This window comes from Plecotus auritus (genome assembly GCF_963455305.1).
Source record: "Plecotus auritus genome assembly, chromosome: 11".
Taxonomy (NCBI): Eukaryota; Metazoa; Chordata; class Mammalia; order Chiroptera; family Vespertilionidae; genus Plecotus; species Plecotus auritus.
In genome coordinates this window covers 9,502,536-9,527,634 of record NC_137777.1, presented here as the reverse complement: position 1 = coordinate 9,527,634, position 25,099 = coordinate 9,502,536, and the positions used below count along the sequence as shown (strand labels likewise).

The following is a 25,099-nucleotide window of genomic DNA, read 5'->3' as shown; positions in this document are numbered from 1 at the left end:
AAATCAGTTTTAAAAAAGCCATATTGGCCCTGACCAGTTTGGCTCAGTGGATAGAGCGTCGGCCTGCGGACTGAAAGGTCCCAGGTTCGATTCCGGTCAAGGGCATGTACCTTGGTTGTGGGCACATCCCCAGTAGGAGGTGTGCAGGAGGCAGCTGATTGATGTTTCTCTCTCATCGATGTTTCTGGCTCTCTATCCCTCTCCCTTCCTCTCTGTAGAAAATCAATAAAATACATTTAAAAAAAAAAAAGCCATATTGCGGGGTCATAGGCAAAGCAGAGCAAACCAGGTAAACAAAGTCACAACGATGTGAAATATCCCTGTATTAAGGGAACCATATTTAGCTGGGAATGGCTGAATCATCAAAGTGGTGTGGTAGGGATAAGGTGAAAGAGTGAGCAAGAAGTGAATTTGGGCCCCTACATACCTGGAGAAGTGATGGATAGTCAATCAAGGATTCTGGATTCTCCTAGAAGTCTAGTTAATACCTGCTTTCTTTTTTGACCTCCTATACATCTTTTTTTTTCTTAATATATTTTATTGATGTTTTACAGAGAGGAAGGGAGAGGGATAGAGAGTGAGAAACATCGATGAGAGAGAAACATCCATCAGCTGCCTCCTGCACACCCCCTACTGGGGATGTGCCCGCAACCAAGGTACATGCCCTTGACCGGAATTGAACCTGGGACCCTTGAGTCCACAGGCCGATGCTCTATCCACTGAGCCAAACTGGTTAGGGCCTATACATCTTTTTGCCCTCTTAATCATAGCTGATGATCTCATTGAGACAACAGAAACCATCAAAAAGGAACTCGCTCATTTTCAAATCATTAATCCCATCTGCATGTGCACCCATGGAGTCCTTTTGATCCTGGTTACCAGGAAGAAGGTGTTCTTTCTAGCAAAGGTCACGTTCTACTTGGCTACCAGGTACCCCTCTCATCTAGTCAATACTTTTCTGCCTCAGATACCCCCCAATTCCCTTAATCACCACTGTTTCTCTTTCCATTGCTTCATTCCCATCATCTCCATGCAGTTATCCCCCATCTTAAAAAAACTTCCTTAACCTCATGTTCCCCTCCAACACCCACCTAATTTCTCTGTTCTACGAAACTAAAGTTCTTAAAAGAGTTGTTTATACAGGTTTTTCTCTATTCCTCAACTCTTATTAATCTTTAAAAAATTTACTTTTTTAATTGGTAAAACAAATGGAAATAGAGTAGCTGTATTTCTGTAGCATAGCCATCAAGCTCCCCTCCCTGGGGCAACAACTATTCTCAGTTTCTTGCATAGTTCTTTCATAGATAGTCTATAAATTAAAATATAAATATAGTATATATCTACAACACAAAGTGTGAACACTAATGTAAGTTATGGACTTTAGTTAATAATAATGTACTAATACTGGTTCATCAAATGTAATAAAGGTACCACATTAATGGAAGATATTAATAATAGAGGAATCCCTGAACAGGCGGAAAAGGGAATATAAGGGAACTCTGTATTATCTGCTCAATTTCCTGTAAAACCCAAACTGCACTAAAAAATAATCTATTAATTAAAAAAAAAAAAAAGCTATCACACCCTACTCTTAGGTCAAAAAGAAAGTCAAAGCTAAGAAAATCAGACTAGCCCTAGCTGGTTTGGCTCAGTGGCTAGAGCAGGGGTGGGCAAACTTTTTGACTCGAGGGCCACAATGGATTCTTAAACTGGACCAGAGGGCCGGAACAAAAGCATGGATGGAGTGTTTGTGTGAACTAATATAAACTCAAAGTAAACATCATTACATAAAAGGGTACGGTCTTTTTTTTTTTTTTATTTCAATAGTTTTATTCATTTCAAACATTTTAACAAGAAGAATGTGAACACTAATTATTATAATTTGAAACTTCAAAAAATGGAGGAATCATAGCACAATAACATACCTTATATTGAAGATGGCAAAGGCAAAATAAAATTGCCTAACAAAGGAAAGGTACAAAAGCTTTTCAAATTAAACTTAAATATAATAAAATAATTTAAAACTAAAACAAATAGAAAAGAACAAAATGTGTAAACAGTAAATTAAACATTTTCTTTAGTGCAACTTCCCAATTATGCCCGGGATGTAGATGTAGATGGCAATATAAACTGGGTTGAAAGGTTTTTGGTCTTTAAAACATCAACTTCAGTGGGAACAGTGTTGTTGGTCTCCTTTTTAGCTAATGCTCTGATACTGTGCTCTCCAGGGGCGTGTCTCCCTACATCACCACGATAAGGTGTCTACGCATTCCCAGGGTGATGTTGGGGGATGTGTCCGCGGGCATTACAAGGAGCCTCTGGAAGATTGAGAGGTTGTTCCTTCTACCGAATGGGCGGATATAAATCCGCCCACTCAGAAGAAGGAGCTGCGGCCGTTTCCCGACGTTGCTATGTTAACACTGCTGCTGGTGAAGGAGCGGAGGGGAGAGCAAGAGAACTCTCTGCTCTTTCGGCTCTGCGGGCTGGATAGAACAGCCGAACAGGCTGGATCTGCCCCGCGGGCCGTAGTTTGCCCATGGCTGGGCTAGAGCGTCGGCTTGCAGACTGAAGGGTCCCAGGTTCGATTCCGGTCAAGGGCACATGTCTGGGTTGCAGGCTTGGTCCAATGTGCAGGGGGCAGCCAATCAATGATTCCCTCATCATTGATGTTTCTATCTCTCTCTTCCTCTCCCTTCTTCTCTGAAATCAATAAAAATATATTTGGAAAAAAAATAAAAAAAAGAAAGAAAATCAGACTATGTAAAAAATACCAATAATAAAAGCATTACAAAGTACGTTAGTTTACAATTAAAGCAGAGCTTAGAGGAAATTTGGTAGACATAAATATATATAGTAATAAATAAGAATTAGAAAAAGAATAGCTTAAAGAAAGCAGAAGGAAGAAATTAGTAAATTGCAAAGGAGAAACTAAAAAATCAGAAAATAGAAAAATTCTGGAAATAGTAAGTATGAATTCAAGAACTAGTTCTTTGAAAAAACAAGACAAGCCTTGGCTGGTCTGGCTCAGTGAATAGAGCGTCAGCCTGAGAACTGAAGGGTCCCAGGTTCGATTCTAGTCAAGGGCACATGCCTGAGTTGGGAGCTCGATCCCCAGTAGGGGGTGTGCAGGAGGCAGCCAATCAGTGATTCTCTTCTCATCATTGAGGTTTTTATCTCTCCCTTCCTCTCTGAAATCAATAAAAATATATTTTAAAAAACTGAATTTATTATTAAATATTCCAGACATACCAAAAGGCATACCTGTGAAACCACCACCAACCTAAAGAATAAAACATTACCAAAGCATTTTAAGCCCCTGTGCACTTTTTGATTAAATCTCTCCAGTTCACCACTATCTTGAAATTATAGTGTTTACCATCCTGATGCATTTCTTTATAATTTTATAACATATATGCCTATAAAAAGTTATATTTTGCATGCTTTAAATTATACAGTACATATTCAACCTCTTTTACCCTGTTTTTTTTTTTTTTTTTTAATATATTTTATTGATTTTTTACAGAGAGGAAAGGAGAGGGATAGAGAGTTAGAAACATCGATGAGAGAGAAACATCGATCAGCTGCCTCCTGCACACCCCCTACTGGGGATGTGCCCGCAACCAAGGTACATGCCCTTGACCGGAATCGAACCTGGGACCCTTGAGTCCGCAGGCCGACACTCTATCCACTGAGCCAAACCGGTCAGGGCACCCTGTTTTTTTTTTTACAATATATTTTATTGATTTTTTACAGAGAGGAAGAGAGAGGGATAGAGTTAGAAACATTGATCAGCTGCCTCCTGCACGCCCCCCACTGGGGATGTGCCCGTAACCCAGGTACATGCCCTTGACAGGAATCAAACCTGGGACCCTTCAGTCCGCAGGCCGACGCTCTATCCACTGAGCCAAACCGGTTAGGCTGTTTTTTGGGTTTTTTTTGGTGTTTTTTTTAAATCCACGTTTGTAGATATGGCATTAGTTCATTTTCCCATTGATTTTTAGAGAGTGGGAGAGGGATCGTTGTAAGAAACATCCCTTCAGCCCTAACCGGTTTGGCTCAGTGGATAGAGCGTGGGCCTGCAGACTGAAGGGTCCCAGGTTAGATCCCAGTCAAGGGCATGTACCTTGGTTGCAGGCGCATCCCCAATGGGGGATGTGCAGGAGGCGGTTGATGGATGTTTCTAACTCTCTATTCCTCTCCCTTCTCTCTGTAAAAGATCAATAAAATATATTTAAAAAAAAATAAAGAAACATCCCTTCAGTTGTGTTCCTTTAGGAGCCCCGACCAGGGATCCAACCTGAAATCCAGGTATGTGCCAGGTACGTGTCCTGACCTGGAATCGAACCTGCAACCTTTCCGTGCGCAGGACCACGCTCACACTCCATTAACCTTCAGTGGTCGGCAAACTGCGCCTCGGGCTCGCGAGCTGCGGTTTGCCGCTCTGTTAACTAATGAGTTTGCCGACCACTGGTAGGGGCTTAATCACAAGGAACAACAACAGCCTGTAATTATTGGGATCGAGACCACTCCAGCCCGGCCGTTATACAATTTCAGGAATTTTATTTCCATTAATTCTCGCAAGGTCTGTGGGTTAGGTAATACATTTTGCTGATGAGAAAAAACCACCACCCACCTCTTCGTTTTGAGACACTATTCTTCACTGAATGCCGTGTTTCCCTGCCAGCCCTAGGAAGGCTCTTGACGGCGGCTTCACGGGGATCCGGAGTCGGAAGCATTCTCCTCACCACCACCCTCTCGAAAGCCTCCTTTGCTCTGAGGCTGCCCTGGAGGGCGCCGTGGCTAGGTAACGCGAGACAACGACAGGATTTGGACCACTAGAGCCACCGTACCCGCCTGTCCCCTCTCAGCCTTTCTCCGCCGCGCTGGAGAAGGCGGGGCCGGAGGCTCCCGGCAGCACCGCACCTCGGGATAGGCCAAGGTTTGCGGCCCTAGCACTTCGGGCACCGGAAGCGCTGCTGTCTCTCCCTTTCCAGAGCCGCTGTCGCCGCCGAGGTTACAGGGCTGCCCCGGAAGTCCTCCGCGCGCCTCCCGTCCGCGGCCAACATGGCGGTGGACTCGGCGATGGAACTGCTATTTTTAGATACTTTTAAACACCCCAGCGCTGAGGTAAGACTTCGCTTCTTGATGCCGATTCTGCTTCTCCACTGTGGGACGCTTACGAAAAATCCTTAGGCATGCTTTGACTTCCCCTCCTGCCAGTGGCCTTAAATTCCGCTCGGATGCACCCCCTCCCCCCCCAGCTGGGTGTGGGCACCACGTCTGCGGGAGGGCATCGGTGGCCAGGACATTTCTCTGCGTTCTCTTAGGCTCCTGCGTCTTTGGTTGAGTTGGCTGTTCTGCTTGCTTGGCTCCCCTGCCCCCTGACCCCCGTCAGCTTTGGGCCTTGAAAATACCTTGGTGCTCAGGTTTAGCTCAGGTGGTGTTCGGGAGGGTCTCAGACGGCCTGTGTTTGACAGCTGTTCCCGAGACCCAGCAGGTCACGGTGGCTTCGTGATTCCTAAATCCCTCCTCCCAGGTCCTGTTTCTAACGGGAGTTAGGTTGCCCAGGTGTGACACCCATTCGGTTTAGGATTCACCCATTAGGACATGACGTGTTTGCACGGAACGGCTTTTGCGTGGCGGCTACCTGCGAGGAGAGGAATATTAAGATAATGGTTGTCAAGCTAGTGTAGTCGTTTCGAGAGGCGAAGGTGGGGAATTGTGGCGTAATCTTTTCGAAGTAAACGGAACATTCAGGATGAGCGTTACCCATTTATAAAATAGACTTAATAATAGTGCCTGCCACATAAGGTTTAATCACATACCATAATGATTTCGATATTAAAGAGGTTAACGCGTACAGGGTACATAGCAAATGCTTGGTAAAACTTAGCCAGTATTAATATTACCCCCGTGACTAGTACTGTTATTATAATCATTACTTTATTATTATTGTTACTGTTAACGGTTCACTTTCTCTATTTCTCAGTATGGTCCTCTGAGGCGGGTGGACATTAAATCCTGTGATAGGAGCATTTAGGGCAGCACAGAAGAGCAGGAGAGTGTCAATTCTTAGCCTCTTTTGGAAAAAATAAGGGAGCAGGGAGATAGATGTCATGATTTCGTCAAGACTGACTTGGAAACCAGAAGGAACTTGGCATAGCACTGCTGTGTTGTGTACACACAACTGTGAGACATCATTAAACATCTGAAATGGGGGAAAAAAGAATGAACATTAACTAAGTCCATAGAGAAATTTTAAAAACCTCAGAACCCACATTTTCTTTCAGTGTAAACGTAATCGTTTTAGAGAACTGTTCTTTCTTTGAAGATAGTGATGGTAGTGGGTAGTGGTTGTATGTGAATGCGTTACTTGGCAAAATAAAAAGTCGTCAACGTTGGCTTTCTAATTATTTTAACAAATGGTTTATAGGTCTGTAAAAAAAGTGTGGAAACTTTAGCATGTTTTACAAACAATGAATTCATTTGTGGTCTCTGATTTCATGTGGGTCAGTTAGCTCTGTTCAGTGATTACACTTCTCTGACTAATTACAGCTAGGCTTTAGAAAACTCGGGATGGAGGCAGCAGAATTGGATCAGAACAAGCCCATTATGTGTGCAGAAATAGAACAGTTAAAAATGAAACAAGCATATGATGAATTAGTGTAGGAAAATTGGCAGTCACCACTTATATGTTTAAGAAGCTAATATTTCTTTATTTTTAGACAAATATTGAGGACCAGGAGAGGATAGGACAGTTGTGTGGTAGTAAATACCTTCTTCTGGCAATGATTTGTGGAGATCATATTTGAAGTCTTGAAGAAGTAGAAGTTTGTGGGGGAGATAAGGAATATTGAGATGTTTGTTCTTAAGATGTTTATAACAAGTATTGGAGATTAGGTCCACAACATTATAACTCAAGTTAGAACGTTATGATTGTATGAAGAGACAGAGTGGGAATTCCTTGGGGTTTATCACCTTTATTTCCAAAATGCCCATCACTTGCTGACATATTAGGACCTTAATCAATATTTATTTAGCTCCCTTTGTTGGTTCAAATAAAGGCTGTGTGAGTTTAGAGGAGGGAGAGATCACCCTTCATTTGAGATTATCAGGGAAGAGTTCATCAAGGCAGTCGGCATATGAACTTGGTCTTTGGTGCAAGGTATGTTCCACAATTGTAGACGGGAGGGCATTCTGGAGTAGTCACTCTTCCATAGTGTATGCTGAAAGTAGCAGTACGCAGTGACACCTGAATGACAGTTCTAAGCCAGATCATAGAAGTTGTTGAATGCTCAGCAAAAGAGTGTAAACTTTATTTTGTAGGAAATGGGTAGCTTTTAAGCAGGTAAAATATATGATTAGTAAAGTATATTAGGTAGGGTAATCTATCAGTAATATCTAAAATGGTTCAGAAATATTTAGAGGTGACAAATCATGACGAAAAGATTAGAGGAGTAGTGAAAGCTGGAGTTAGCAAATGGACAGTAATCATTGTTAGCTTTTTAAAAAAAAGGTTTTTATTGATTTTTAGATAGGAAGGAAGGGAGAGGTGGAGAGAGATAGAAACATCAATGATGAGAGGGAATCACTGATCGGCTGCCTCCTGCATGCCTCCTACTAGGTATCAAGCCCAAAACCCAGGCATGTGCTAAAGTTTCACAAGGGAAATATTTAAAAGGGTTTGAGGATGCTAAATGAATTGCATATTGTGTTTGTGGTTTGTTTGCCACTTTTTAAAAACTAAAAATAACTTACTTTAGTAAATTAAAAAAAATACTTTTTATTGATTTCGAGGAAGGGAGAGGGAGAGAGAGAAACATCAATGATGAGAGCGAATCATTGATTGGCTCTGATTGGGAATTAAACCATAACCCTGGTTCATAGGTTTATGCTCAACCACTAGGCCACACTGGCTGGGCTATTTTAATAAATTTTAATTTCATTATAGAAAAATTAAAAATTATATAAAAGCAAAAGCTTTCATAGTTTCACTTTTCTTAGTCTCAGCTATTATTAATTAAAGTTTTTTTTCCCAAGTCCTCTAATAAATACATACAGGGTAGGGCAAAGGTAGGTTTACAGTTGCAAGTATGTGAAACAGTTTATTTTTGTATTATTTATAAATGTATTTTCTTTTTTTTTAAATATATTATTGATTTTTTACAGAGAGGAAGGGAGAGGGATAGAGAGTTAGAAACATCGATGAGAGAGAAACATCGATCAGCTGCCTCCTGCACACCTCCCACTGGGGATGTGCCCGCAACCAAGGTACATGCCCTTGACCAGAATCGAACCTGGGACCCTTCAGTCCACAGGCCGACGCTCTATCCACTGAGCCAAACCGGTTTCGGCTATAAATGTATTTTCTATATGAACAACTGTAAGTGTACTTTTGCTCCACCCTGCATATGCTTAAATGTATACACCCATCATCTACTTTAATGTACTGATACTGTAATATTATTTTGTGATATCTTTTACCTAATGATGTGTAATGCATCTTTATAAATCAAGACGTACACTTATATAACATTTTAAAAGCAAGCTTCATTTTTAAACAATTAAAAATTTTTTTTGATAATTTTTTATTGATTTCAGAGAGGAAGGGTAAGGGAGAGCTAGAAACATCAATGATGAGAATCATTGATTGGCTGTCTACTGCACGCTCCCCACTGGGGACTGAGCCGGCAACCTAGCATGTGCCCTGACTGGGAATCAACTATTGACCTCCTGGTTCATAGGTTGATGCTCAACCACTGAGCCACGCCAGCTGGGCTTAAACATTTTTTTTCACTAGGTAGTACATGTATGAGGTACAAATTCAAAAGGCACAAAAGGGTATATAATAGTAGCCCAGCTGATAGGAGATTTTGGATATACAAGGGAGAGGCACCTATCTAGACTTGATCTGGCTCATCTTTCAAGATAAAGTTGACATCTGAAAGGCGTGGCAGAGGAGTGTGGGAAGGTGAAAAAGAGCATGGTATGTTGGGCTATACATTCGGACTTGTTTCTAAGACCAAGGAGTTTGGCCTAGGGATAGTAAGGAGCAGGGAAGTGATACATTTACATTCTAGAACAGGGGTGGGCAAACTTTTTGATTCGAGGGCCACAGTGGGTTCTTAAACTGGACCAGAGGGCCGGAACAAAAGCATGGATGGAGTGTTTGTGTGAACTAATATAAATTCAAAGTAAACATCATTACATAAAAGGGTACGGTCTTTTTTTTTTTTTATTTCAGTAGTTTTATTCATTTCAAACATTTTAACAAGAAGAATGTAAACACTAATTATAATTTGAAACTTCAAAAAATGGAGGAATCATAGCACAATAACATACCTTATATTGAAGATGGCAAAGGCAAAATAAAATTGCCTAACAAAGGAAAGGTACAAAAGCCTTTCAAATTAAACTTAAATATAATAAAATAATTTAAAACTAAAACAAATAGAAAAGAACAAAATGTGTAAACAGTAAATTAAACATTTTCTTTAGTGCAACTTGCAAATTATGCCCGGGACGTAGATGTAGATGGCAATGTAGACTGGGTTGAAAGGTTTTTGGTCTTTAAAACATCAACTTCAGTGGGAACAGTGTTGTTGGTCTCCTTTTTAGCTAATGCTCTGATACTGTGCTCTCCAGGGGCGTGTCTCCCTACATCACCACGATAAAGTGTCTCCGCATTCCCAGGGTGATGTCCGGGGACGCGTCCGCGGGCATTACAAGGAGCCTCTGGAAGATGGAGAGGTTGTTCCTTCTACCGAATGGGCGGATATAAATCCGCCCACTCAGAAGAAGGAGCTGCTGCCGCGTTTCCGACGTTGCCATGTTAACACTGCTGCTGGTGAAGGAGCGGAGGGGAGAGCAAGAGAACCCTCTGCTCTTTCGGCTCTGCGGGCGGATAGAACAGCCAAACGGGCCGGATCCGGCCCGCGGGCGGTAGTTTGCCCACAGCTGTTCTAGAACGACCTCACTGCAATAGAGTGTGTTAGAGAAGGCCAAGAAAGAAGCACAAAACCACTTAGTATTCTATTGCTTTTTTCTCCACATTGGAGTGCATAGTGTCTAGAACTTTGTGATAGCATGAATGGAGGGAATTACATACACTTGGAAACTATTTAGAGGTTTAGTGAATAAGACTTGATGTTTGAATGGATGAATGACTTAGGTGAGAAAGAAGCCAGGGATGATAATAGTTTCTGTCTTTGGCCATTGTGTGGATGGTGGTGCTATCACTGAGACAGTTTTGGACTTGTTGAGTTTGTGGTGCTAGAGGGACATTTACGAGGATATTTCCAGATGGCAGTTGGATATAGTGGTCTGGAGCTCAGGAGAGAGGTCCTAGATGGAGATAATGGCTTTGGAGTTGACTTTTGGCAGCAGATAAAATCTTATTTCTTGTAATTATGTTGATTATACTTAGCTATTCTGTCCTGATTTCCTCCCCTATTTTGCCCTGTAGCCATGAGGAATTATGCTTGCAGTTACTTGACCCTTCCACATTCCTGTTTGCTTTCCTTTTGTGCATACTTCTTCCTTTGCCTGGAAAGATTTTCCTTCTCTTACACTGATTGTTTCCTTGAAGAATTAATTAGCTCAGGTTCTACTTCTTTTGGGAAAACTTACCCCTCTCCCCCAAATCTGAGTTAGGTAAGTACTCCTCTGAATTTTTATAGTTTCCTGTGTGAGTCTGTATCTTAGTAAGTTATTTATCTACCACAATAGATTGTTCCTTAATGGCAGAGGTTGTCTTGACTCTGTATCCACAGGACCTAGTATAATTTGAGACATAATAGACATTTAATAAATGTTTAGAAATAATTATTGAATAAAAGTCGTAGCATCTGATACAGAAAATTTTCTATTTATAAACAAAATAGATTTTGAAAGGCTGTAAAAAGCTTAAGTTCATTTTCGTAGGTCCATAGTGACTATACCCTAACTACTACTAATACCATTCATTAATTAGTAGCAGGCAGGGTAGAGAATAGAATTGGTAAGCTTTTGTTCTAAGTTTCTTTTGTAAAATATTAATGAGACTTTATAACCATGTCAGTAAAGGCGCTTCTTTGTACGGTCATGTTGCATAACATTTTGGTCAATGATGGACTGGATATATGACATTATATCTTTGACAGTTAAAGCATTTTAATAATAAACTTATATTAAGATGTCTATGCCCTATATATTTAATTATAATCTCTGAGTTTAAATTGCAAAATTGGGATGATGCCACCTCTCTGTCACATATTAGGAAACACAAACTTGAACAATATTTTGGTCTGTTGATATGCATAATATTCTTTGCAGCTTCAAGAGAGACTGAAGACTCGGTCTTTCTAGATGCAAATAATGTGAACCATTCTTCTCATTATGAACTTTGACCACTAGGTAATGATGACTGACTGAACTCCTAATAAAAGTTGATGAAAAATAGTCCAAAAACAATGTGAAACTTTCTTTTAAAATTATTATTTTTTATTTAATCTTTATTGTTCAGATTATTACAATTGTTCCTCTTTTTTCACCCCATAGCTCCCCTCCACCCGGTTCCCACCCCACCCTCTGCCCTTACCTCCCCCACACTGTCCTGACCCATAGGTGTACGATTTTTGTCCAGTTTCTTCCCGCACCCCCCCACACCCCTTTCCCCCTGAGAATTGTCAGTCCACTCCCTTTCTATGTCCCTGATTCTATTATATTCACCAGTTTATTCTGTTCATCAGATTTTTTATTCACTTGATTTTAGATTCACTTGTTGATATGTATTTGTTGTTCATAATTTTTATCTTTACTGTTTACTTCTTCCTCTTCTTAAAGAGTACCTTTCAGCATTTCATATAATACTGGTTTGGTGTTGATGAACTCCTTTAGCTTTTTCTTACCTGTGAAGCTCTTTATCTGCCCTTCAATTCTAAATGATAGATTTGCTGGGTAGAGTAATCTTGGTTGTAGGTTCTTGCTATTCATCACTGTGAATATTTCTTGCCACTCGCGTCTGGCCTGCATAGTTTCTATTGAGAAATCAGCTGACATTGGTAGGGATACTCCCTTGTAGGTAACTAACTGTTTTTCTCTTGCTGCTTTCAAGATTCTCTCTTTGTCTTTTGCCCTTGGCATTTTAATTATGATGTGTCTTGGTGTGGTCCTCTTTGGATTCCTTTTGTTTGGGGTTCTGTGCACTTCCTGGACTTGTAAGTCTATTTCTTTCACCAGGTGGGGGAAGTTTTCAGTTATTATTTCTTCAAATAGGTTTTCAGTATCTTGCTCTCTCTCTTCTTCTGGCACCCCCATAATTCTGATGTTGGTACGCTTAAAGTTGTCCCAGAGGCTCCTTACACTATCTTCAAATTTTTGGATTCTTTTTTCTTTTCCGGCTGAGTGTTTTTTGCTTCTTTGTATTTCAAATCTTTGACTTGATTTTTGCGGTCCTCTAGTCTGCTGTTAGGTCTCTGTATAATATTTTTTATTTCAGTCAGTGTATGTTTAATTTCTAGTTGGTCCTTTTTCATATCCTCGAGGTTCTCGCTAAATTTATCGGCCTTTTCTAGGAAATTCTTGAAGAACCTTATAACCGTGGTTTTGAACTCTATATCCAGTCATTTGCTTTCCTCCATTTCTTTCATTTGTGATCTGTTTCTTTGTCTCCGCATTTTCGCTGCTTTCCTGAGTTGGTAGAGTAGCTTTGTGTGCTAGGTGTCCTATATGGCCCAGTGCCTCAGCCTCCCCAGTTACCTGAGGTGGACACTCTTGGTGCACCCCTTTGTGGACTGTGTGTACAGCCTTGTTGTAGTTAAGTCTTGATTGTTGTTGGTATCACTGGGAGGAATTGACCTCCAGGCCAATTGGCTGTGAGGATCAGCTGTGTCTATGATGGGAGAACTTCTGTGCTGGAGACACCCTTATGAGACAAGACTTGCAAAATTGCAAAAGCCTCTGTGCTCAGCTTGGATGGGGCAAAGTCTCAGGGCAGAGCAGACAGCCTTGGCTTCCCGTCAGCCCTGCCCTATGAGGCCCCTGGGTCTCAGTGTCCCTCGGTAATCGCTGCAAGCACCTCTGAGAGAAAGCTGCCCTCGAGTTTCGTCCGCTGCCAGACAGTCCAGTTTCTGTAGTTACATATGGATCTGGATTCCCAGATTCTCGCCTGGAACTGGAGTTCAGCGCAGTTGGGTGCTTCTGTCTTCCTCCCGCTAGAGAATGCCAGCAGCACACTCAGCAGTCAGTTCTTTCTGCGCGCACATCCAGACCTCTGCCTTTCGCGGCTCCCCTGAGTTTTGGTGCACTCCTCTCTTTTCCCGACAGTCCAGACTCGCCCTGTATGAGTCTGGGTCCCCAGGGTCTTGCCCGGAACTGGGGTTCAGTGCAGTTGGAACTGGGATTCAGTGTAGTCGGGAGCTTCCGTCTCTCTCCCGCTAGAGAAAGCTAGCCACGCACTCAGCCGCCAGTCCTCTTTGCGCGTGTCTCCGTACCTCAGCCTTTTGCAGCTCCTCTGAGTCTCCATGTGCCCCTCTCTTTCCTTCTAGTTGTAGAATTTCCATTCAGCCAGCTTTCCTGTGGTTCTGGGTGATGTCCGTTCTGTCTTTTAGCTGTAGTTTTGAAATTGTGCGAGGCAGCAGTTTAGGTGTTCACCTATGCCACCATCTTGGTTTCTCCCTCTTTTAAAATTATTGATCATAAGAGCTTCATTTGTTTGATCTTATGTCAATTGATAGAAAGAAATAAGTATATACTAAATTTATGCTATCCATTTCTTTTATTACGATAAACTTAATTTGTGTATTTTTTTCTTTTTTAAATTTCAGAGAGGGTTTGCCTTAACTATGCTGTGCCTTGATATTAGTTAGTGCGTTAAATTTAAGAGATTAAGCTAATTTAAATACAGATTCACAATCCCTTATGTATAATTCAGAAATTCTAAAATGCTAGAAAAATCTGCCCTGAATTCATTTGAGCATGTAGTCTGATCTAACTGACATGATGCTAGTTTGAATCTTTATTTAGTGTGAATGTTTATATGTGTAACTACAGAAATATTAATGTTTTGATGAAAAGGTACTGTCTCAGAAGCCACTGTGGGTGTTAAGTAATAAGCAGTATTTGTATTATATTATCTTTTTGAAGATCTGAAAAAAGTCAGGATTCTAAAAGGTTCAGTGACTTTAGAGGTTTCCAGTAAGGGATTGTAGTCTGTATTGGCCTAAGCAAAACATCAGGGAGGAAAATACACTGTAGAAGATGTTATACAAATGGAAAGATTTAACTGGGTACATTTTATCTTCAGCTATTTAAAAAAAATGATTTATATAGTATTATAAGTAATATAATAGCAATGTTTTAATGATAAGGAGTTTAAGATTATTTGTGACATTCTGAATGAAACAAATTGAAGATGAATAATTTCTTTTAAGATGAGTAAATTTTGACTTAGACTGTGTTTTACTTACAGTATGTCCTTCCCCCTCCCCTTTTTAAAGCAAAGTTCTCATATAGATGTGGTTCGTTTTCCATGTGTGGTTTATATTAATGAAGTCCGGGTCATACCCCCAGGAGTAAGAGCCCATAGCAACCTGCCTGACAATAGAGCATACGGGTAAGTCAGCTTTCCTTTTAAAAGTATTTTTGACTAAAGGTTTTCCTAGTAACATGTTTATTTTTTTGGGTAATTTATGTATTTAAAATTTTTTTTTTATTGAATTTATTGGGGTGACATTGGTTTAAAAAATTGTATAGATTTCAGTAGAAACATTTTTCCCCCCAAAGGAAAGAAAATTAATGTTTTATTATAAGTTTTAGAAAAATGAGAGAGGGAAACTTCCTAACTCATTTTATTAGGCTGGTATCACCTTAAGTCGGATAAAGACAGCATAAGGAAAGGTAACTATAAGTCCATTTTGCTTATGAACAATATGTAAAAATCCTAAACAACATAAACAGTATATATAACTAAATCCATCAATATGTTACAAATATTGGATCGAGTAAGAATGATTTAGATTTAGAAATTCTGTCAATGTAACTCATTGTATTGACTAAATAGAACTCTTTCATAGTGATCTTGATAAATGCAGCAAAAGCTTTTGATAAATTTCAGCGTTTATTGATTATAAAACTTCTGCACACTCAGCTTCTGCCAGTTGAGTTATATGCTTCCCAAGCCTCAGTTGTGTTTGTTCCTAACGCTCTTTATACGAGTTGTCTTTGCTATTTGAATTATGTAATTTAGTTAAATGTTATATAAATAAAAGCATTTTAATTGTGAAGAACTGTTGCTCTAAAAGTTCAATGTAACGTTTTGGAAACACTTGTTAAAGACAAGTGAATATAAATTTTGCTATAAGATCTTTGTATTCCCTGTCATAGTTGAAAGCAAAGGTCTTGGTCCTATATCAAAAGAAGCATATTTTTAAATGCAAAATTTTAAGATAATATTTTATAAATAAAAATATCAACAAAATAAATCCTAAATCTTTATGTTGCATTGTAAATTGACTCTAGGTTTTCTATATAATTCATATATTATTATTATAAACTTAAAAAGAGTAATTATTTGGCCTAAGTATTAGTTTAAAATTTTTCTTCTTCATTCATTTTTCTTTAAATTAGTGGAAATAGGTTTATAGTCATTTCCCAAAATATTCTAGGGTAGCATAATGTAGTAGATGAAGTATTTTTAACCTTTTTTCCTTGAAAATAAATAAGAATTAGTCTGAATATTTAGAAATATATTTTTATTATGTAATTATATTTTTAATACTATTTTAATAGTAATCAGTTTTCCTGACTTATTGGCAATCTTCTTAGCCTGGTACATTTGTCTTTTTAAAAATATGTAGCTTCACATTAGCCATTAGTTGTACTTAGCAAGTTGTTATTTGAAGCTTCTGTTTTTTTAGGCTCTGTTGGAAATAAAATGTAACACATGGTCACTAACATGAAATAATTAATTGCTGATAATTTTATAACAACTGACATAAAACAGGAATTTGATCTTTGTAATATGAATATTCATCTTTTGACTCTAATTACATGAATTGGAGATCTAAACTAAATTTTGGTTGTAGAAACATGAATATATATAATAAATACAACTATGAATTTTTAGCATATAGCCTAGGCATTAAACTTATGTATCAATACCACATTTCATTATGTGCATGCTGTGATAGCTCATTTTCTGTTATGGGGAGTTAAATCAGCTACTTAGTGGTAAGTGTTATGCTACAGATTCAAAGTTAAGGACTCATTTTTTCATAATTGTGATATAAAATCTTCACATATTTTCAGGTCATTCAAAAGTAAAACAAATGCAAAGCAAAGCAGTAAGACTGTTTAATGTTTAAACTGAGAAATCATTATGATTGACTATCTTTTTTTCTATGTTTAAGGAAATAAAAAATTAATGTTTTTTATAATTTCTTTTCTTCCTACTTTTCCTATAGAGGGAGATATTTGTAGAAGGAAAAGGAGCAATGATAGTGTATTCTGCAGTCTACTGTAATTGTATTGCTTTTTGTTAAGAATGGTCTATTAGTTATATATTGCTGCATAACAAATTAAATGAGTTTAGCAGCGTAAAACAGTAAAACATTTATTATCTCACTATTTCTGAGCGTCCGGAATCAGGGAGTAGCATAGTTGGCTCAAGTTTCCTCTTGAGGTTATGGTTAATATTTGGGCCTGGTTGCAGAGTCCAAAGATTTGACTAGGGCTGGAGAGTTTGTTTTGAATTCTCCTGTTGGCAGGAGATTTCAGTTCCTTGCCAGGAGATCCTCTCTTTGAGGTGCTCAGGTCAAACATGGAGTCCTCAAGAGTTATTTAAATCGTAGGAATATTATATCTTAATTCTAGAATATATCTTAAATTTGCATTTATTACTATTTTTTTGTTGTTATAATTTGAACTGTTTATTGCAAAGGCTGACATTTTAATTTTGTTTTATTCACAGGGAGACATCTCCGCACACATTTCAGTTAGACTTATTCTTTAACAATGTAAGCAAACCAAGTGCCCCTGTTTTCGATAGATTGGGAAGGTATGTACCTACTGGGTAATTTCACCAGAAACTCATGAATTAGTAAGCAAGCCTTTTCATTTTTTAGATAGACGAAGGATATATTTGGTGGTAGACCCCAGAACCCAGGATTTAATTTTATCAGTTGGCAATATTAAAGAAGTAACATGCTCCTAAGAAGATGTTGAGTTTATTTACAAAGTAAAAAATTTTTTAAATATATTTTATTGATTTTTTTACAGAGAGGAAGGGAGAGGGATAGACAGTTAGAAACATCGATGAGAGAGAAACATCGATCAGCTGCCTCCTGCACACTCCCTACTGGGTATGTGCCCGCAACCAAGGTACATGCCCTTGACCGGAATAGAACCTGGGACCCTTGAGTCCGCAGGCAGACACTCTATCCACTGAGCCAAACCAGTTAGGGCTACAAAGTAAAATTTTAACTGTGTGAAACATTAGCCATCTTTTGTTTGCTTTTTATGGGTGTGTTCATTTCTTATACATATCATGATTTGATAATAACCTAATTTGGAAAAGATTGCCTTTGATTCTTATTAAACTACTGGAGGCCCTGTGCATGAATTCATGCACAGGTGGGGTCCCTCAGTCTGGCCAGCGATTGGGGCCAATCGGGGACATGAGAGTTTGGCCAGCAGCGGGGAGGGGCCATGAGAAGTTGACTGTGGAGTGCACTGACCACCAGGGGGCAGCTCTTGAGTTGAGCGTCTGCCCCTTGGTGTTCAGTGTGCGTCATAGTGACCGGCGAACCAGTCGTTTGGTTGTTCAGTTGTTCGGTCATTCGGTCATTTGGTTGCTTAGGCTTTTATATATATGACTAGAGGCCCAGTGCATGAAATTCGTGCACGGGGGCTGCTGTCCCTCAGCCCAGCCTGCACCGTCTCCAATCTGGGACCCCTCCCATCGAGGGATGTCCACTAGGATCGGGCCTAAACGGGCAGTCGGACAGCCCTCTCACAATCCAGGACTGCTGGCTCCCAACTGCGTGCCTGCCTGCCTTCCTGATTGCCCCTAACCACTTCTGCTTGCCAGCCTGATCACCCCCTAACCCAGGGGTGGGCAAACTTTTTGACTCGAGGGCCACAATGGGTTCTTAAACTGGACCGGAGGGCCGGAACAAAAGCATGGATGGAGTGTTTGTGTGAACTAATATAAATTCAAAGTAAAGGAGCGGTGGGGAGAGCAAGAGAACCCTCTGCTCTTTCGGCTCCGTGGGCCGGATAGAACAGCCGAACGGGCCGGATCTGGCCCGCGGGCTGTAGTTTGCCCACGGCTGCCCTAACCACTCCCCTGCCAGCCTGATTGATGCCTAACTGCTCCCCTGCCAGCTTGTTTTCCACTAACTGCCCTCCCCTGGAGGCCTGGTCACCCCTAACTGCCCTCCCCTGCAGGCTTGATCTCCCCCAACTGCCCTCCCTTGCAGGCCTGGTCTCTCCCAACTTCCCTCCCTTACTGGCCATCTTGTGTCCACATGTGGGCAGGATCTTTGACCACATGGAGGCAGCCATCTTGTGTGTTGGAGTGATGGCCAATCTGCATATTACTCTTTTATTAGATAGGATATCACATAATTTAAAATTCCAATGAGAATTTTGTTAATAGGTAATTACTTTTTGATTATTTAATACATGTAAGTATTATTAAAACTAGTTGCTTTGATATCTGCAAAATAATTGACCATTAAATGGGTTTACTTAGAATTTATTTATGAAATAAAAAATGTAAAAGGCAGGAAAAAAGGAAACATTTCTATGTTTATTAGGAATTAACAGGTTTTTTTTTAGACTTAGTCTTTCATTGATTATTATTAAATTATATTGATAATTTAACCTTTTAAATGATGGGAAGCTTGATAATCTGAAGCAGCTAATTTTTAATATTGTAGAATGTTTTTCTTATGTCAGTATCTATTTGATAAAAATAGGTGCCTTTTTAAATTTTGGTCCCAGTATAGTAAATTTTTTGAAGACTATAATGCTATGGTTTTTTACTCTGGCTGTACATTAGAATTGCTTGGGGGATTTTTCAAAAATACTGATACCTACACTCACCCCAAATCAATTACATTAGAATCTCTGGAGGGTTTGTTTTATACTTAAAAACAAAACAAAACACAGAACACTTTGGGGGGAGTAAATAAAACCCAAACATTGTAGTTTATTAAAATGAAAATTTAGCATGGTTTTATTAAAATATATGAAAATAGGAAGACTTCTTCATGAACTGTAATGTTCAGTATTTGAGCCTATATGTTTATTCCTACTCTTTTGGCAGCCTGGAATATGATGAGAATACGTCCATTATCTTTAGACCCAACTCAAAGGTAATTGTGGAAATCATTTTTCAATTTGTTACTGTTTGTTTTCACCTCCATTCAGAGTTTTTGGTCCAAGTAAACCAGTGATGCAGATTGTCAGCTTATTTGTGGAATATTACCATTACTTCTTTGATTCCTCTTGTATCCAGAAACTATTTTAAAATGGAGCAAAGACATTGTAATGTCATTCTCGACCTATAAAGCTTTTTTTTCTCCTAATTTTATATTTGAGTCAGGAAGAGGTCAGCATCTGTGCTTTCCCTTCTTATATTTAGGTGGGCAAATTCAGAAGATGATAAATAGGTCATCTTATTTGCAGAATAAAAATATTAAACACTATTGTGCCTTAGTTAAGGTTTCCTAAAAAATACATATTTCGTATTTCTTCCTTTCATACCAAAAGTATGCCTTTTTTCTTGATATACCAAATGCCATTTTAGAAGCATCTAGATCTGAATCATGGAAGATCTTAAATGCAAAAATAATTGTGATCTAGTTTGAAATTACTCAGCACACTGTTTGTTTTTGGTGGGGTATGGGTGTTTAATCCTCTGCGCCCTGTTTAGACAAAACATTTCCTTCCTTATTTCTTTATCTTCCTTCTAAATGGATTTCTGTTTAGAGTCTGTCAATCCTTGGGCATAGTCTTTAAGCCTTTTTCTTGTCCCCAGTTTCCCTTTACTGGAGTTTGCTAGAGTTAGCCAGGAGAATAATAATTTGTTCCTTATTGTACCTCTAGAAGGGGTTATATTACCACTTATTACTTCATTTTTACCTAACATGGTAGAGTGTAAAGGGAACTCAGAAGTCAGGGGCTAGTCCAAGTTTTTCTACTAACACTCTAATTTTCTTATTTGTTGATAATATTTGCTCTGACTACCTCTCATGGTTATTGTGAATATAGAGGAATTAATGTAGATAAGTTCTGGAAAAAACTGTTATTTTTATTTTATAAGAGTATTGAAGATTAATGTCACTGATAAAGTCTTTGATCATTTTAGGAGAAAGTTTTGCAAAAACAATTTGTTTAATGCTTTTTAAGTACAACATGGGTACATAAAATATTACGTGCATGTTTGAGTTGGGCATGTAAAAAGAATGCTATACAATATTATGGACTTTATAAATGTTGAGGCTGAGCACAATTTATACTTTGGTGCACCTCCATGACCCCTGTAACTATTGGGGTTTAATTAATTGGCAATAACTCCCACCTAATTTCATTCTCATTTCTAATCCCTTAGTTAGGAATCTGTTAATGCTTTTTGAACAGGATTCACATATGGCGTGGGACTGGTGATGTTCTTAAGACACGGTTAGAGATGGTAACTCTAGAGGGCCATATAAAAGCTGTGCCTCTGGGTGAATTTTCACCAATATTGACCTTTGCATTTTCAGCATACTTTTAAGGACTTTAGTTGAACCATAAAGTAATTTGATATCAATTTATTTCCAGCATACTAAAACATTAATTTGAAAGATATTTCCCTCTAACAAATCAGGTGAATACTGATGGTTTGGTGCTAAGAGGCTGGTATAATTGTCTGACACTGGCAATATACGGATCAGTGGATAGAGTGATAAGTCATGACAGAGACTCTCCACCACCACCACCTCCACCTCCACCACCTCCTCAACCACAACCAAGTTTGAAAAAGAATCCAAAACATGGTGAGAATTTAAACTTGCTTTTGTCAGTGACATTTATGTTCATTATAGCAGGAAAAGGTAATTTAAAGAGCTCTTCTATCTTTTGAACCTTGCTTTAGACTTGACAAGGTATTTGTCAGTCTCCCATTCTTTCCTATAAGAGTTTCTTTTTATATTAAAGTGGTTACATGTTATTTTCTTCCTCTTTTTCCCTACAGTGCTTTTAAAATTATTTTTTAAAATTTAAATATATAAATGATAATGTAATCAAGTAGTTATTCATAGTTTACTATAAAAATTATCTCTAAAAGAATTGAAGAAGCCTGGCTGGTGTTGCTCAGTAGTTGAGCCAGGAGGTCATGGTTCGATTCCTGGTCAGGGCTTCCAGGCTTGATTCCCAGTAGGGGCTGTGCAGGAGGCAGCTGATCAATGATGTTGCTCTCTCATTAATGTTTGTGTCTTTCTATCCCTCTCCCTTCCTCTCTCTAAAATCAATAAAAACATTAAAAAAAAAGAATTGAACAATAGGCAATACATTTGTTATATATTTTTGGGATACTCATTTAAAAAAATAATTATTTATTTTTCAATTACAGTTGACACGTAATATTATTAGTTTCAGGTGTACAAGCCAGTGACTTATTTATATAACCCACAAAGTGATCACCCTAATAAATCTTGTACCCATCTGACACCATACATACTTAATTCAATACTATTGACTATATTCTCTATGTTGTACTTTATATCCCCATGATTATTCTGCAACCGCCAGTTTGTACTTCTTTTTTTTTTTTAAGCTTCTTATTTTTCCAGAACCACAATCCAATCAAGCATTTGGTTGTCTTTTAAGTTTTTAGAAACTTAGAACAATCACCCCTGACCCCCCCTCCTTTTTTTTTTTTATTTCAAAGAGGAAGAGAGAGAAACATCAATAAGAGAGAATCATTGATTGGCTGACTCTTGCATGCCCCCTACTGGGGGGGATCGAGCCTGCAACCCGAGCATGTGCCCTTAGCCGAATTGAACCCAGAATCCTTTAGTCCGCAGGCCGATGCTCTATCCACTGAGCAAAACTGGCTAGGGCCAGTTTGTACTTCTTAATCCCTTCACCTTTTTCACCCATCTCTGCAATTCTCCTCCCATCTGGCAAAAGTAAAAATGTTCTCTGTATCTGAGTCTACTACTTTATTTTATTTTTTAGATTCCACATATAACTGAAACCAAATGGCATTTGTCTTTCTCTGTCAGACTCATTTCACTCAGCACAGTACCCAGGTGCATCTGTTTTGTTGCAGATAGCAAGATTTTATTGTTTCTTGTGGCTGGGTCATATTCCATTATATCAGTGGTCAGCAAACTGCGGCTCGCGAGCCGCAGTTTGCTGCTCTGTTGACTGAGGAGTTTGCCGACCACTGCATTATATTTACCCTTCATCCTCTTTGTTGGATGTATTAATAGATCATTCTTTTTTTAAAAAATATATATTTTATTGATTTTTTACAGAGAGGAAGGGAGCGGGATAGAGAGTTGGAAACATCAATGAGAGAGAAACATCGATCAGCTGCCTCCTGCACACCTCCTACTGGGGATGTGCCGCAACCAAGATACATGTCCTTGACCGGAATCGAACCTAGGACCTTTCAGTCCGCAGGCCAACACTCTATCCACTGATCCAAACCGGTTGGGGCCATTCTTTTTTTATTGCAGAGTTGTATTACATTGTATGAATGTATTATAGTCTAGTTAACCAGTCAGTCCTTGAAGGATATTTAGGTAGTTTCCAGTTTTTGATTGTTGCACATAAAGCTGGTATGAACATTCATGTACACCTTCCTGCAGGAAAAATAAGTTAATTTCTCTGGGATAATGTCCCAAGAGTATACACATTATTATTATTTTTAAAAAAAAATATATTTTATTGATTTTTTACAGAGAGGGAGGGAGAGAGATAGAGAGTTAGAGACATAGATGAGAGAGAAACATCGATCAGCTGCCTCCTGCACACCTCCTACTGGGGATGTGCCGCAACCAAGATACATGTCCTTGACCGGAATCGAACCTAGGACCTTTCAGTCCGCAGGCCAACGCTCTATCCACTGAGCCAAACCGGTTGGGTCCATTCTTTTTTTATTGCAGAGTTGTATTACATTGTATGAATGTATTATAGTCTAGTTAACCAGTCAGTCCTTGAAGGATATTTAGGTAGTTTCCAGTTTTTGATTGTTGCACATAAAGCTGGTATGAACATTCATGTACACCTTCCTGCAGGAAAAATAAGTTAATTTCTCTGGGATAATGTCCCAAGAGTATACACATTATTATTATTTTTTTAAAAAAATATATTTTATTGATTTTTTACAGAGAGGGAGGGAGAGGGATAGAGAGTTAGAGACATAGATGAGAGAGAAACATCGATCAGCTGCCTCCTGCACACCTCCTACTGGGGATGTGCCCGCAACCAAGGTACATGCCCTTGACTGGAATCAAACCTGGGACCTTTCATTCTGCAGGCCAGTGCTCTATCCACTGAGCCAAACCGGTTAGGGCAAGAGTATACACATTATATTTTGGTATGTGGAAAGCCAGAAACTCTAACTTTCATTAATATAAATTAGTAAAATTTCTATTAGACATCAGGACAGAAAAGTTGATCAATAAATCCTGAAGATAAAAAACTCAAATCATGAGTAGTATTTTTGTCATGCATTCATTTCTCTATACTTTTATAACTTGAAAGTTCTTTTTCTCTCTCTAATTAAACTCTAGCTGATGGAGAGAAAGAAGATCAGTTTAATGGAAGCCCTCCAAGACCACAGCCAAGGGGACCAAGAACTCCACCTGGACCCCCTCCACCTGATGATGATGAAGATGATCCTATGCCTTTGCCAGGTACAAATAAAATCAGTGCTAGTTTTTTTTTTTTTTTTAATATATTTTATTGATTTTTTACAGAGAGGAAGGGAGAGAGATAGAGAGTTAGAAACATCGATGAGAGAGAGACATCGATCAGCTGCCTCCTGCACACCTCCCACTGGGGATGTGCCCGCAACCAAGGTACATGCCCTTGACTGGAATCGAACCCAGGACCTCTCAGTCCACAGGCCAACGCTCTATCCACTGAGCCAAACCGGTTTCGGCAGTGCTAGTATTTTTTAACCCTCTTGATCAATGTTAATAGTGCTTTTTGATTAAAGAAAATAAATTAGATGCTAGTAATAAAATCTTGATGAATGGTTCTCCCCCTTTCTTATTGTGTGTAATTCTTTATATTTTTTTGTTGGCATATGAACTTATTTTTTAAAAATCAGTTAATTCATTTAAAGCTCTCACAACATTGCTTTGAAAATAAAGTGTTAATGTGTTATAGTGTTATGCACAGAAGAGTACCAGTAAAAATAAGCACTATGTAGTGGAAGAGATAAAAGTCTGCATATTTAATAGATAAAAAGAAAAGAACTAGTTTATGGTGTTAGAACATAAAATATTATACTTGATTAACTTTGACTATATAAAGTTGTACAGTATATATTCTTTTTCTTTTTTTAAATCTTTATTGTTCAGATTATTACAGATGTTCCTCTTTTTTTCCCCCCATAGCTCCCCTCCACCTGATTCCCCACCCCACCCCATGCCCTTTCCCCCCACCACTTTCTTCATCCATAGGTGTAAGATTTTTGTCCAGTCTCTTCCCGCACCCCTCAAACCCCCTTCCCCCCGAGAATTGTCAGTCCACTCCCTTTCTATGCCCCTGATTCTATTATACTCATCAGTTTATTCTGTTCTTCGGGTTTTTTATTCACTTGATTTTTAGATTCACTTGTTGATAGGCATGTATTTGTTGTCATTTTGTTGTTCATAATTTTTATCTTGACCTTTTTCTTCTTCTTCCTCTTCTTAAAGAATACCCTTCAGCATTTCATATAATCCTGGTTTGGTGGTGATGAACTCCTTTAGCTTTTTCTTGTCTGTGAAGCTCTTTATCTGACCTTCAATTCTAAATGATAGCTTTGCTGGGTAGAGTAATCTTGGTTGCAGGTTCTTGCTGTTCATCACTTTTGAATATTTCTTGCCACTCCCGTGTGGCCTGCATAGTT

At 38.9% G+C, this 25,099-nt stretch overlaps 1 protein-coding gene across 2 annotated transcripts in view; it reads left to right on the top strand.

The window, feature by feature from the left end:
• The first annotated feature begins 5,014 nt into the window (after positions 1–5,014).
• Positions 5,015–25,099, top strand: part of VIRMA (vir like m6A methyltransferase associated) — a 57,145-nt gene continuing 37,060 nt past the window's right edge. Inside the window, exons 1-7 of one of the 2 annotated variants that reach the window (XM_080646581.1) lie at positions 5,015–5,127; positions 11,314–11,394; positions 14,478–14,593; positions 16,949–17,035; positions 19,310–19,358; positions 20,855–21,023; positions 23,772–23,894. In XM_080646581.1, the coding sequence (XP_080502707.1) occupies positions 23,882–23,894 (13 nt within the window). In that variant the 5' untranslated portion in view covers positions 5,015–5,127; positions 11,314–11,394; positions 14,478–14,593; ... (2 more) ...; positions 20,855–21,023; positions 23,772–23,881. The remainder of the gene's footprint in view (positions 5,128–11,313; positions 11,395–14,477; positions 14,594–16,948; positions 17,036–19,309; positions 19,359–20,854; positions 21,024–23,771; positions 23,895–25,099) is intronic. The other variant, XM_080646580.1, reaches the window with a different exon arrangement.